This window comes from Rhinatrema bivittatum, chromosome 2 (genome assembly GCF_901001135.1).
Source record: "Rhinatrema bivittatum chromosome 2, aRhiBiv1.1, whole genome shotgun sequence".
Lineage (NCBI taxonomy): Eukaryota > Metazoa > Chordata > Amphibia > Gymnophiona > Rhinatrematidae > Rhinatrema > Rhinatrema bivittatum.
In genome coordinates this window covers 459,465,800-459,481,477 of record NC_042616.1, presented here as the reverse complement: position 1 = coordinate 459,481,477, position 15,678 = coordinate 459,465,800, and the positions used below count along the sequence as shown (strand labels likewise).

Here is a 15,678-nt window from a genome sequence, read left to right as displayed (position 1 = left end):
CAAGATGGTGTACATAGCGGTCGTAAAAAATTTCAATCTAATTAAGCCAGTTTAAAATTTACCATATTAAAATAAACTATAATATAATACATTGCAAAAATTAAAATGACCTTAAAATGATAATTTAAAAGAATCAAAATCTAATATTAACTTTAAAAATAACAAGTAATGGTACAAATTAATAAACATAAAAACATAAAATAACGTAACTTAACCTTCGTAGACACATATTAATCAAATATAATATGCTTGTATAGCAGCACTGTTAAGCTCTATTGTTAGTCTAATTGTGGGAGGTAATTTAACTTAACTGTCACTTAAATGATTGATGGTTGGGTATTAGTTAAGTCATAGGCCTGTTTGAACAAGTGTTTTATGTCTTTCTGTATTCAATTTCAAGCACCATGTCAACGTGCGAGGGCTGCCCGTCCACCACGACGACAGGTGGATCCTCCACCCGCAAAGCCTCAATCAGTTTTTGAACCTACCTTCGCCACCATCACAACCCTCTCCTTTGGGAGGCAGATTAACCAGGTATCTACCAGCCTGGAATCAAAAACCATGGATCAATGGGTCCTTACTATCATACCGCCAGGGTTATATCCTTCACTTTTCCTCCCTCCCGACCCTTCCTCATTGGGTTCCACAGAAGCAATTAACATCTCACAAAGAACCTCTGTTGAAAGAACTTCAAATGCTTCTGCACAACAATTGCATTCAGAAATTACCTTCCAAAGGATTCCGTCAGGGATTCTATTCCCAATATTTCCTAATTCCCAAGAAATCGGGAGGTCTGCGTCCAGTCTTGGATCTGCGATCCCTCAAACATATCTACAGGGAGAAATTCAAAATGACTTCGCTCAAATCCATCCTTCCCTATCTTCAATCAGGGGATTAGATGTGTTTGCTAGATCTGAAGGATGCGTATGCACATATTCCAATGCACCCCAATTCCTGGTGGTACCTATGCTTCCAAGTGGACAACCAGCACTTTCAATACAATGTCCTTCCTTTTGGCCTTTCTTCTGCCCCCAGAGTTTTTACCAAATGTCTCGCAGTGGCGGTGGTACACCTTAGTCGTCAGGGGGTGCAAATATTCCCTTATCTGGACGATTGGCTTCTAGTAGCACCCAATTGAGACTTACTGAGATCCAATCTTCTTCTCATGATCTCTTGCCTCGACAACCTAGGTCTTCTCATAAATTACGAAAAGTCGAACCTGGAGCCCACTCAGACTTTGCAATTCATAGGCGCCCTCATAGACACAATTCAGGACAAAGCTTTCCTCCCTCATCCGAGAGCTCTAACCCTCTCCTCTCTACAGATCTACTGTACAGCACATACATGACAGCTCACCAGATACTAAGTGTTCTGGGACACATGGCAGCAGCCATATATGTTGTCCCTCACACACGCATCGGATGCAATGGGGCCTAAAGTCACAATGGATCCAATTCCTTCATCCACTCTCTACTCCAATTACCTTGACAGATAATATGAAAAGAGACGTCCTACGGTGGCTGTTGTGTCAGTCGCTGTCCGATGTCTCTGCTCCACCCACCTTACCTCGTTGGCGACTCCCTTCAGGATTGATGGAAGGCTAGCTGCTGCGGCGTCTCCAGGCTGTCCTCCTCTGGCGTTCCCGGACCGGCTCGACGCTGCAAGCCGCCATGTTGACCAGATGCCTAAGAGTGCACGCGCGTGACCCGACTCATGTACCAGCGTTTGGGCGAACCTCAGGGGCGTCCCCCTGAGATGACGTCACCAGCTCCTGATATTTAAGGTCTCAGTTTTCGCTAACAAGACGAGTTAGCAAGGGTTTGGTCTCTGCGGATGGGATTCTCTCTCCGCAACCCTAGCTACTCTGCCTCTTCGGAATTCACTAGAGGTACCTGCTCCTCGGGGGCCTCGCTCTCTCTTTTTTTTTTTTTTCAGGTCGCAGTCCGGAACTGGTACTCGCTCCTCGAGGGCCCACATCCTGGACTTGCTCCTGTATATCACTTCTGCTAAGAAGTCATCGCTGCTTACAACATCGTGAGTTTCCATCTCTCTCTCATAGCTTTCCCTGGGTCCAGGTACTTGCTCCTCAAGGGCCTAATGCATACCATCTCCTGGGCTGCCTTAAGAGACTGTTGTGTGAGTGTTACCATCAAGGACTTGTTCCAGAACTCTGCATATACTGCCTACTCACTTTCTTAGTTTCTCTACAGCTCAGCCACCCTGGGATCGCTGTTCCAATACCTGAGGGACTACAGCCCAGCCGGGCGCTTCCAGCTCACTACTGCCACTTCTGGTGGTTTACTATATTGTCTAATAAAAGAACTAGTGTGTATCTGTCTCTTACACTAAGCCTGACCAGTGGTCCCTCTCGGGATTTCCCCCGAGGGCATAGTCACCTGCCACTAGTCCAAAGATCCACCCACAACTATTCTAAACAACAACAGATTGCTAAATACCAGCTTTAACAACAGAACTTTCTGACAGATTGCTAACTCCTAGCTTTCTCTACAGAGCTTTGTTAACAGATTGACAACAGATTGCTAACTCCTCACGGAGAACACATCAGTAGCTTTCTCTGTCAACGCTACAGACGGGCTCGCCCCTATGACCTCTTCGTCATCAGATAATACTCACCAGAGATGCGTCCCCCAAGGATTGGGGAGCTCATCTGGATCACTTAACAACACAACACATAAACCTCCTAGAACTCAAAGCAGTGAAGAACGCCCTTTGAGCCTTCAAAGTATTGTTACGTGAGACGATTGTAATGATTCACACAGACAACCAGGTAACAATGTTCTACATAAACAAGGAAGGAGGGTCCGGTTCATGGAACCTTTGCAAAGAAACTGTCCTGATCCTGGAATGGGCTCATCAGAGATGCATTTCTCTTCAAGCAACTTATTTGCCCGGCATCCAAAACTCCAGAGTGGACAAGCTCAGCAGAATTTTTCATCCCTGCGAATGGGAACTAGACCAGGCAATCGTTCAACAAATCTTCTCCGTATGGGGTCTCCCTATTTATAGACCTCTTTGCAACAGAGAACAACAGGAAACTGGAAGCCTTTTGTTCAGTCTACCTGAGCCCTCATCGACTCACCCCGGATGCTTTTCTAGTGAGTTGGTCGCACGACCTCCTTTATGCGTTCCCTCCGATTCTGCTCATATCCCGCACGATCCAGAGATGCATAGAAGACCAAGCGGATTTAATTCTAATAGCATCAGCATGGCCAAGACAACCCTAGTACAGCTACCTATTGTACCTTTCAATTTGCGACCCCCCCCCCCCTCCATACCCCTGGGCAGCAGCCCCCAACTACTCATCCAGGACAAGGGATCTCTTCTTCACCTGCTTCACTCGTCCCTATACCTCACAGTGTGGAGATTGAACGGATCGCATACAAACACCTAGATATTTCACCTGATCTTCAGGATATCTTACTGTCTTCTAGGAAACAGTCCACAAGATTTAATCACAATAGGAAATGGAACCACTATGCTGCCTGGTGTTCCACCAGAGATTTTGACCCTTTATCTTGTTCACCTGAACAACTTCTATCCTACCTCCATTTGCTCTACATGAGAGGCCTTGTGACATCATCAGTTCGAGTCCATTTAAGCACTATAGCAGCTTTCCACAAACCTCTCAACGGAAACCCCATCGCATGTCGTGAGCTAGTATCCAGATTCATGAAGGGTGTCTTACGCCTACGTTCGCCTTTACAGAAACCACTGGTATCGTGGGACATTAATATTGTCATTGAACAACTAATGCTTCCACCCTTTGAACCATTAGACACTTGTCATCTCCGATAGTACTCTTTCTAGTAGCTTTAACTTCTGCACGACGGGTTAGTGAATTACAAGCCTTAGCCCACTACCCCCTTATCTTCAATTTTACCATGACAAGGTGACTTTGCGAACTCACCCCAAATTCCTACAAAAGGAGATTTCTAGTTTCCACATCAACCAAACCATAACCGTACCTCTTTTTCAACCAAAACCTCATACGAATGATAATGAGAAAAAGCTACACACTTTGGACTGCAAGTGTGCGCTTGCCTGCTATAAGCAGTGCACCCATTCACCTACCAGATCATCTCAATTTTTTCTTTCCTTCAATCCGAACGCACAAGGACATCCAGTAACGAAAAGAACTCTATCCATCTGGATTTCCAATTGCATTCGATTCTGCTACCAGCAACGCTTGCAGACTCTACGTACAACTCCAAAAGCGCACTAAGTACGTGCGCTAGCAGCCTCGATGGCTCATCTACATGATTTTCTGATCATAGACATTTGTAAAGCGGCAACATGGTCATCACTACACACTTTCACATCCCAATACTGCTTGGATAGACAGGCAAAGGATGACGCATTAATGGGCCGGACTACCCTACACCTAGTGGCACGGAAGACGTACCCAAACAGCATGGCTAATTCAGCTTCTTATCTACGTGAAAACTAGTCAGATCTTTTTCCCATGTCCTGACAAACGACGGCTTGGCCACTGGGTCTGAATTAAGGTACCTATATATGCAAGAGATCAGACCCTTCATTCTATCAGCCTGGTCACACCAGTTTTCAAATTGTATCTTGCCTAGCAACAGTTCTTTACTGATGCCCTCCAATGACATGAAGTGCCGTAATTGAAGATATGGGAACGCGTCTGATAGGGTTAGGTGTAGCCTGTCCCTCAGGGTTGAGAAATCTAACAATGTACCAGATTCCCAAAACTGTCCTAGTTGGGTAATCCCATTCTAGGCCCATGTGAAAAAAAGAACTGGCTTCTCATCCTGGTGGGAATAAGAGATTGTGATGGATAGCGGAACTAAAAAAGTATCTCTGATGACCTACCAATCTCGTTCGCCATCGCTGCCAGATTTTTAAAGTAGTAGTTGTGGCAGGAGACATTGTTTGGATGGGGAGCCACATCTCCCATGATTGCCATATCATTGCACATAATGGCATTGTCTCTATTATGGCCTGTTCTAATATCACCTAAGGCTTAGGTTCCCTCTTTTTGTTCCAGCTGAATATTACTCTAAGTTGTGCTGCCGCATAATACCAATCAAGGCAAGGTACCCCTAGGCCACCCTTTAATTTCGGCCTAAGCATAATATTCCTGGCAATTCTAGGTCATCTTCGTTTCCAGATAAATGCAAAGAGTCGCTTCTGCCATTGTTTTAACACGGCTAAGTTAATTGGCAGGGACTGAAACAGGTAGCAGATGCGTGGTAACATTCATTTTTATGGCGGCAATTCTACCAAACCAAGATAGAGAAAGTCCAGCCCAGGAGTCTAGATCATAAAAGATTTTGTTAAGGAGAGGTGTATAATTAAGTTTATATAGATCCTCTAAAGTGTTACTGATGTAGACCCCTAGATATTTGATCTTCCGAGTAGCCCATTTGAAGGGGAAAGCTTGTCTTAAGCGAGATGAGACTACAGGAGTGGTAGATATATTTATCAGCTCTGATTTCTCTATATTTAATCTAAATCCTGATGCTTCATTAACTCTTGTAAAGTGTTCACTGCGCCGATTAGTGATTCCTCTGTGGAACCCTTCAAAAAAAATGAAGCAGATTTGTGAGGCAAGACTTCCCTTGGGTAAATCCATGTTCCATTAAAACCATGTTTTTCTATATGCTCTGTGATTTTGATCTTTAGAATTGTTTCCACTATTTTTCCCAGCAGTGGAGTCAGGCTCACTGGTCTATAGTTTCCCAGATCGCCCCTGCAGCCTTTTTTAAATATTGGGTTTACATTGGCCACCCTCCAGTCTTCAGGTACAATGGATGATTTTAATGATAGGTTACAAATTTTAACTAAAAGATCTGAAATTTCATTTATTAGCTCCTTTAGAACCCTAGGATGCATACCATCCCGTCCAGGTGATTTGCTACTCTTTAGTTTGTCAATCTGGCCTACTACATCTTCCAGGTTCACAGTGATTTGGTTCAGTTCGTCTGACTCATCACGCTTGAAAACCATCTCCGGAACTGGAATCTCCCCAACATCCTCATTAGCAAACACAGAAGCAAAGAATGAATTTAGTCTTTCTGCAATGGCCTTATCTTCCCTAAGAGCCCCTTTTACCTCTTGGTCATCTAACAGTGCAACCGACTCCCTCACAAGTTTCTTGCTTCGGATATATTTAAAAAAAGTTTTTATTATGAGTTTTTACCAATCGTTTTACCAATCCTCATAAGGAGAAAATGTGCACCACCAACACTCGAATAGGAGTAACACTCCACTCTTTGCACCAAAACTAAAAAAAAACCAACTCTCCACACCCGCATAAGATGTCAAAGTTCTTCTGGCCTGCAACAGGATGGAAGGGACATCCTTGAGATATCCTGGCTCTTTAGCCAAGCTTTTCCAGAACTATGATCATTTTTTTCACCTCCAGCTATTAAGATTTTCTCACCATCGCAATATTCATGTTCTTTTTATATTACTTGACATTGATTCCAATCCCTTCTGCAGATCACATTTAACTTAGACAGTTACGCCTTATTTTATGATTTGGATTCTCAAAGAGACTTTACAATTTTCTCAATGTTATTTTTTGAATCTGTTTTCCCTGTTTTCCAAGTTCTATAACCTTGTTATATGTACCGCCTCTTGGCATAATTTTTATGTTTCAATGTAAACCGATGTGATCTGTATTTTAATACAGGAACACCGGTATATAAAAATCTAAAAATAAATAAAAATAAATCCTTTACCCTTCAAATGCTTGCTCCCAAAAAAACAAGCAGTGAAACAGAAGCGAGCTGCCTGATCTGAAAACATGGGACCTTGATGTAAGAGGTTGGAGAGATGAGCAAGCCACTGCAGCCCGTCCACTGCGAGACTGAATCAATCTTCAGACTAGGCCACTCCAGCACTATCAAAATCACTTCCCCTGGATGACTCTCTACCTACCATAAGACACTGCCCACCAGCGGCCACAGCAGAAAATCATACAGGAGAATCCCTTACGGCCAAGGGAGCACTGTTTCTGCCCTCTGGAACAAGGGAGGAGAACTGACCATTGCCTTGTCTCCTAATCCACTCCCCCTCCAGAGACATCAAAGGCAAAGAGGATGTTTCAACATGGGCAAACACTTTAGTAGTCAAATCGCTAACACAAATGGAGAGTGAGGACTGAATTTATTTATTTAAAAACTCTTCTATACATCGTTAAGTTAATTCACCATCACAACGGTTTACAGAAAGGCACAATAAGAAAATATTATAATTGATATAGATTACAAATTAAACATGTGCCAACATAGAACGGTAACATTTTAATAATAGAGACTATGTGTTAAATGACAGTTAGGAAACTGTAAAGTGGTTCAAATCTACGTTAATATGTATTTGGAGATATAAAAGAAAAAAAACTGATTGCTTGATGCGTCCTTATCTATCGACTGTTTTCCTCCTTTGTCTTTCAAGAAAGCTTGTTTAAAAAGCCATGTTTTCAGCTTAGTTTTAAATAGTTTCAAATTTGTCTGCAGCCTTATTTCGAGTGACATGGAGTTCCACAGAACAGGTCCAGCCAGTGATAGTGCTCTCTCCCTTACTTGAGTGAGGCGTGCTGATTTAACAGAAGGAACAGTTAGTAGAGCCTTATTAGCAGATCTCAGGTTTCTGTGTGGAACATGTACACGCAGTGCTGTGTTAAGCCAGTTGGCCTTTTCATCATGGATTAGTTTGTGAATTATACACAGTGACTTGTATTGTATTCTTTGTTCGATTGGAAGCCAGTGTAGTTCAGCAAGTGTTCCTGTGATGTGGTGTCTTTTCTTTTTGCCTGTCAAAATTCTAGCTGCAGAATTTTGCAATATTTGGAGTGGTCTAATGGTAACTTGAGGTAGCCCTAATAGCAGAGAGTTACAGTAGTCTGTGCTCATGAATATCATTGCCTATAGCACTGTGTGAAAATTGTTCAGCATTAGCAGGGGTTTTAGTCTGAGTACCATTAGTTTGGCATACCCTTCTTTTAATTTCTGTGAAATGTGTTTCATGTTTAGCTCTGGGTCAATTATTACCCCTAGATTCCGTACTTTTGCTGCCAACTCTATGGTTAGATTATTTTTTATTGCAATTGTAGGTTGTATAGGGTGTATATTTTTTCGTTCTAGGTGTAAGAATTCAGTTTTATCAATGTTTATTATGAGTTCCATTTGATTTAGGAGTTGTTTGATTATTTCAAGATATATATTGGCTAGCTTCATTGTTTCCTCAATATTGTTTACGGTGGGTAACAGTAGTTGTATGTTGTCTGCATATATGTAATGTATTATTCCAAGTCCTGCGAGTAGGTGACCTACTGGGAGGAGGTAAATGTTGAAGAGTGTTGTGGACAGGGCTGAACCCTGTGGGACTCCAGTTTGTAGTTTGATTTTGTCTGATAGTGTATTTTTTATTTGAACTTGGAAACATCTATTACTTAAGTATGACTCGAACCAGTTTATTGTTTTGTTATTGAGTCCTATTTCTTTTAGTCTATTGATTAGTATTTTGTGGTTTACGGTGTCAAAAGCTGCAAAGAGATCCAATAGTACCAGAATGTAATGTGTTCCTGTATCAAAGCCTCTTAAGATATTGTCTGATAGGGCTAGTAGTAGTGTCTCAGTACTGTAATGTTTGCGGAATCCATGTTGTGCAGGATATAATATGTTATTACTTTCTAAGTGGTTTGATAATTGGTTTTGGACTGGTTTTTTTTCAATTAGTTTGGCTATTAGTGATAGGTTGGAAACTGGTCTATAGTTACTCAGATTTAGGGGGTCTAGGTTCTTTTTCTTAATGATTGGTTTGATAATGGCTCCTTTCAGGGTATCTGGCATTGATCATTCATCAAGGGAAAGGTTGATGGTTTTAGTTAAAGTTGGAGCTACTATGTTGGCTAGTTTTTTTTAATTCCATTATGGGTATGATGTCAATTGAGTGAGGAGCTAGGTTCAGTTTTTTTTTATCATGTTCTTGCTATCAGATGGCAAGTCTCATAGATAGCAAGGCACTTGGACCTGTTAATCCCCTGCGCCTAGCTCTCCTGAACTTTGGCTCTAGGTGGCCTCCTGTGCGCACACCAATGCTACCTGGTCGCACACACACACACACCCCTCCAGGATGCGCACAAATACACGTTCAAGACTAGGTCGTGGTCATACAAGCACAAGTACATGCGCAAATACAGGCTCGTATAGGCCATGCTCGTATGTACACAAGTAGCTGTGCAAATATACGCTCCAGTCTAAGTTGCGGCCTTATGCATACAAGTACTTACACAAATGCTCGCTCAAGTACAATCGCAAATACACGCTCAGGACTAGGAAACAGACGTACAAGCTTAAATCTAGGTCGTGGCCTTATGCACACGGTCTCTGCGCATGCAACCACCACCTAGCAAGACTGTGTGCACATGCCTACTCACACGGAAAAAGAACCACTGCCGTGGACTACCACATGGCTAAGTAAATTTTGCTTGCACCTTCTGTGCATTTAGGCCCGGATACATTTAACATCCGGCATCAAAAATCATCGGCCTGTAGAGCTGCTCAACAGCTTAAGCCTCTTGACTGGCTGAGAATTCATGGAGACTGAGGCCAAGAGCCAGCATCCTGCTAAACAAACTTTGCATATAAGCCAGTTAAAACCAGCTGGAGACCCCTACCAGAACCAGAGAGACTCCTCCTCAGTGCAAGTCCCTCTCTGCGCTTCTGCGGGACAAGGAACCACCAGCGATAGTTGAGAAAGGGATTCCCCTGCCTCTCTCACCAAAGCTGATAGAGAATCAAAAATGGCAGCTGTTTTCATGCTGATGGGGTCTAGGACTGAAGCTTTCCCTGTCACCTGTGAGGCTTGGTCTACCGGTGCGGTCATGCTAGACGCAGATTCCTGAATGCTTTTGCTGTATGCACACACTGTTCCTCCCTGCACCTGCGGCACTACAACGGCAAGCACTGGGACAGATCCTCAGTGCCAGAAAGCCAACACCTAGCCTCCTCCGCAGACAGAGAAGCTGCTAAACCAAACACACCATTGCTGAGCTCCCCAAGCTGCTGAGGTAGCCTTCCCCTCTGGAACCTTGCTGCTGCACAGATTCCTCTATCTAGTTCCTTGGTTTTATTTTACTCTCTGAGAACAAATAAAGATACATAGAAACCAATACTCTCCTTTGGTGTAGAGGTTCAGGTTCCAGGAGCACAGGCTGCATGTCAGATCAGAAAGGAACCAGACCACTGGCGATATCAGTCGCCTTTTGCCAAACTTTAGCAAGCCAGCCCAGGAGAAACTGTATAAAAGGGATATTTCACTGCTCCACTGGGCTTGTAGTGCAGAACTGCCAGCAGGTTCCACCATTGTCTTGTGGGGGATGAGGGATCTGGATTACCAGATGTACACCCCACAGACCGAGCTACTAGAAGGGTCACCAACCCCGCTGCTAGTCTGCCTCAAAATCAGGGGGATGGCCCCACCAGGACCTCACCATCCCTGGGAGTTCACACCCAGCTGCTTTACTAGCTCCCAAACTGAGACTTAGACCAAATATCCTCTGACTAGTTCAGCAACTAAAGGAGCTGCCTGGCCAAGACTGCAGACATCTTAGTCCTAAAGAAAGTGTGGAGGAGATCATACAATGCATCAGTTCCATAGGCTACCACAGCTTCCAGTCACTCAGCCTGCTTGGACTCTGCCGCTGACATTGCCTTACCAGACTGTAATTGCTACACCTAGCGCAAACCAGCCTGAAGCATAAAGCTGCTGTATACTGCGGTTGAAAACCCAGGGTAGACACCTGAAAAATCTTTTGGAGATGGACCTCTAGCTTCTTATTTTTTATATGCTTAAGCGCAGCAGAAGAAGAAACAGGAATAGTCGTCTTTTTCGTAACAGCCCAAAACAGAGGCATCCACCTTCGGCAGCTGCAATAAATCCAATGTGTCCTCCGGCAAGGGATACAGCTTATCCATAGCTTTGCCCATCTTCAAGCCTGTCTGTGGAGTCTCACACACTCCCGAAACACCAGTTTCTTCACAGACTTATGAAAAGGAAAGGCCTTCGTCGGATCTCTTAAGCCCTCCATGAGCGAGTCCACTTCCTCATGGTCAGATCCATCCTGTGGCTCCTTTATCCCGAGCTCCTTCAGGACACAAGGTATCAGAGGCCATAGCTCTTCTCTGTGAAACAGACAAACCTTCAGATGGTCTCCAGGGTTTGATCCTCACCTGGATCCTGATGGTCCAGAGGAATATTTGCCCCCTGAGGTACCTCCACCAGAGGCTCCCCACCATCCGACTCTCCCGATGGCTCAAATGCGTTTATGGAATGGGTAGTCTGACTTAGGACTTGCCAAACCCTGGTCAACCCACCCGGTCACGACCTTTGGACCGCTTGCTAGGACCCTGATGCTGTAGATTCTCACTCTTGGAAAATCTATTTCCCATGGCCTTCCTCGTAAGATATGCTTATGAAGAAGCAGCATGAAATCAAGAGGAAAAGCAGCAGTATCCTCAGAATCTTGACCCAGGAAGTCCTCATCCTTCTCAAACAGAGGTACCTGGGACTCCCGGGCATCTGCGGGTCTTCTGTCGACCGGGAAGAGTGGTGGGGGAAAGAGGTCCCTCTTCCTCTGCCTTTTTAGCAGCTGCAGAGAAGAAAACCAAGATGGCCACCGCACCTGCTAAAAACGGGAAGACGCCATCACCTGCATCGGCAACCGTCTCAGACCCTGCGGGTGCCAAATGCCTTTCCACCAGTCTCTATGCCGTCCCCGAGCTGCCCACTCCCCTGGAGCTGCATCAGGAACAGATTCCACTTTGAAAGAGATGCATGCGCGCCTCTCGACAGGCTACACAGTAACTGCCGCGCGGCACGGCCCCCGGTGGTCTACTGCCACGCGAAAACGACTGCTGCTGCAAAAAGAAATATAAAGAGGAATGGATCCCCCACTAAGCCGCCTGCAACTCCCCCCGCCACACTGTTAATGAGCCCAGATAAAAAAGAAAGGGAAACATTTCATACTTTTTTTTTTAAATCAAACTTTAAAAGATAAACAAACAAACATTTCCCTGGAGCAGGTCTGCAGTGCTAGTCGTCCTCTTGGAGGGGGGGGGAGGGAACCAGCATCACCAGTTATGCCCCCTCCCCTTGAAAGCGAAAGGACTGAAGCAAAGAAGGGGCTTCCAACCTCTTATTCGTCCAAGCCTCAATCAGAAGGGATGGTCCCACCAGGACCTACTAACCTTCTGGGAGGAAGTCTTCCAGTTTTAAATTATAATCCTCTTCTTTTTTTTTTTTTAAGTTACTACGACTGCAGGAATTGCACCACCACTATCTACCCCCCATATCAACTGAGCCTGTATAAAGTCGTACTGTTTACTGTATAAAGTTTTACTGTTTTTTATCCTGCTCCATTCTTGTTTCCACCTGCTTTTAGTTCTTATGTAAACTGGTATGATGTTCCCCACTAATGTCGGTATATAAAATCTTTAAATAAATAAATAAATCTGCTGGAGACAGATAAATACTGGCGGACTGCAGGTGGCACACCAAGTTATATGCCAGTGTCAGCGAAACTCTCTCTCTCTCCATCTACTGGAAGGGAGACAAAACCCAGGACTCTGGGCTGATCTGGGAAAGTACAGGGAATAAACATTTACTAATTCTTTAACATTTAAAGCCCATTTTTTTATAAAGGCGAAATTTCAGCTGACTGATGTACAAGGGTATTTTTTTTTCTCTTCTGGGTAGGTGTCCTTTATCTCAGGTATCTGGGCAAAGCTTCCCATGGTGGTTTTAAAGTGCACAAAGCTTTCCCAGCAGGCCAAACAGGAATCCTATTGGAGGAGTCCCTTAAAACAGAAAGTCCTGAGTCCAGTTTATTCACAGTCACCCAGCCTGTTCTGGTCCCATAGGGTGAAGATCTGGGTGGGCAACTCCAGAGATCTTGGTCCTCCTATTTCAAGTGTTGGTGATAATGCCTTCTCTGGCAGGAAAAGTCTTTAGAATGTGGGAACCCAGGCTATCCCAGCCCTGGAACCCTACTGGGGAGACATGGGTAAAACGTTTCCCCACAAGCCATCTGAAAAAATCTCTTGGTGAGATTGCTGCTTCAGTATCACTGGGGCTTGCCCCATCTAGGTAGCAGATTAGGGCTCACAGGTCTTTAGCTCTTGACTTTGGTGTCCGGGGGGGGGGGAATCCTTCTCCAAAGGATGCAAGGTTTAAGCAGCTGTCTATTCTGGAAAAATCAGGATACAACTTGGCCATCAAAAATATTATGCAGTCGGTACTGTCACTGGTCTTTGCCTCACCTAGGTAGTATAATGGGTTTATGGGTTTTCATCCCTTTCACGGGAATCCTGATAGGGGATCCAGCAAAAATATCTCACAAAACTAAAAGGGTGTGCACAGAGAGGAACCTCTTCAAACATAAAGCTCATGAGGAGGCTGGGAGGCCTCACCAGGGAGTAGGAAAATTGCATCCTCACTACTCTAAAATTAAATCACAAAAATGACCACACTAAATGTTTAAATGGCTGCATCAGGTTGGGAGGGGCAGAAAGGGATGGAAGGCTCATCCAGTGGCTGACCCAAGGGTGCACAACATCTGTAATAGGTGTTCTCGATGGAGAGCAACATAAACAGCCACACAATCCCTCTAACCTCCCCAGAAAGCTAATATATTGATTTTATTTTTGTATATTGTGAACCGCCTTGGTCAGGGTGTTGTATATACAGTATAGAAACAATGTGAAATAAATTAGGATTAGGAGAGAAGTTATTGGACTGAAACTGAAAATATCTTTGAAGACAACGGTTAAGAAGGAATGTCCTCTCATGCTCAGTTTCAGTTCTGGAAGCTTCTGAACATATAAAGAAGAGCATGCCCGAATTCAGTGCTGAAGGCTGAGATCATCCAATTGTGTGGCTGCTTGCGACTCCTCTCCACAGAGAACACTTGTTACAGGTAAGAAACTTCATTTTCCCCAAATATAACGGCCAAATCCCTTTAACTAGAGATGACACGCACTGCACTAATGGGTTATTCCAGCCTCCCCGTGACTATGCGGGATGTTGTACTCTTGGAGCAAAGATAAAACAGGCAAGACTCGGAGCCTCCAATACAGAGGGAAACGACTCGTGAGAGGAAGGAGGCCTGCGCTCCCTTTTCCTGTGGGTTCGTCCCCCCCCCCCGGGTGGTTCCAACAAAGCCGGGTCCTCGACAAAGCTGCGCTCCCATTGGTTCCACACCCATTCCGTCAGTGCACGAACGCCCGCCCCCGATCCCACCGCGCAGCCTCGAACCTCAGATATTACCAGCCCCTTGGAGCACCGGCGGCATCAAGCCCGGGCCAAGGCGAGGATATCACGGCTCCCAAAACAGCTGTTCACGGGGAGCATTGACTCCACCTCTGCCCTCAACCCCTCCCGTCTGAGAGCCGCCACCTGTCGTACCTTTTTCACTTCAAAGCGCTTCTTGCTGGCGCCACTGTTGTTTCCGCTCGGGGTGTCCACATCCATTGCAGCCGCCATTTTGGAAACGGTTCCGGGTCTCTCTATTACGTAGTTGCCCTTGCGCTAGAGAGGGCATTCGCCCCGCCCAATCTCCCTTCCCTGAGCAGTGGGGAGATGACGAGGGGGACAAAAAAGGAGGAGCGAAATGAACTTGTTAAAGGCGCAGTAAGGGGCGGAGCTCGCAGCTTGTGCTGCTAGGGATGTGCGCAGGCGCGATTTCGGGAAAGCCGATTGCTGCGCTGCTGCTGTAGTGCTGGGAGGTCGCACGTTAAGGCAGAGCATTTGTAAGGGCATCTTTTCTTCTCCCCACTCGCTGCCCTGCCGTAACTGTGGTGTTGCTGTAGAGAACTGGATTCTTTGCGCTCTCTGATACCTTGTACTTTGAGCCAACCCTTGTCCAGAAATGTTGCGCGTGAGCCTTCAATCACGATCTAAAGACGGGACTGCCGTGGTTTCGAAGGTCATGTGTAATCATCATTTCTTCCCTAAAAGGATCGCAAAGCAGCTTACGGGAGACCAAAAAAAATATACAATAGAATACAAATAGTTATCACAATTTCATCCCCACATTAAGCTATTTCCTAACTTATACCAGTCCCTTCCCCACCATCTCCCTGGGCCTGGAGAAAGTCAAAACCCCACGCGCACTATCATAACGCAATAAAATCCTAAAATGCAGTAACAGCAATAATACAGCAATTCAAAAAACATCATATATAAGCAAATACATCAACGACTAATTATACCCCATAATGTAAACCCTTTTCCCACAAGACAGAAACTTCAAACCTGCAATCACAAAAATCCATACCCGCTGCACAAAAACAGACCATTTGTCCCTAAACGGGGGTCCTCATTGATGACAGGCCTCTTCTTGAGGATGGCGGAAGATGACATCATGGAGGGAATGTGGCCACTGGAAGAATCATAATTCTTGGGTTGGTGCTGCCAGCAAAGAATCCATTGCACACCCCTCTAGGAATAAAACTGAAAGCATCTGTACCAAAAACATCTTTAAAAAATGATGGTCTTTTCCCCTTATAAAAATATACTCTTAAAACTGCTTTTTTTTTGTTTTATAGGTTTCTTATTGTTGGTCATAGGGAGGTTAATTTTCAAAGTCTTCTACAGATAAAGTTGTGCCCTTCCCACAGAAATGGC

At 44.7% G+C, this 15,678-nt stretch overlaps 1 protein-coding gene across 1 annotated transcript in view; it reads right to left on the bottom strand.

Moving 5' to 3' along the window:
• Positions 1–14,623, bottom strand: part of RBX1 (ring-box 1) — a 38,602-nt gene extending 23,979 nt beyond the window's left edge. Inside the window, exon 1 of the mRNA XM_029590459.1 lies at positions 14,458–14,623. Within this exon, the coding sequence (XP_029446319.1) occupies positions 14,458–14,535 (78 nt within the window). The 5' untranslated portion in view covers positions 14,536–14,623. The remainder of the gene's footprint in view (positions 1–14,457) is intronic.
• Positions 14,624–15,678: the final 1,055 nt, after the last annotated feature.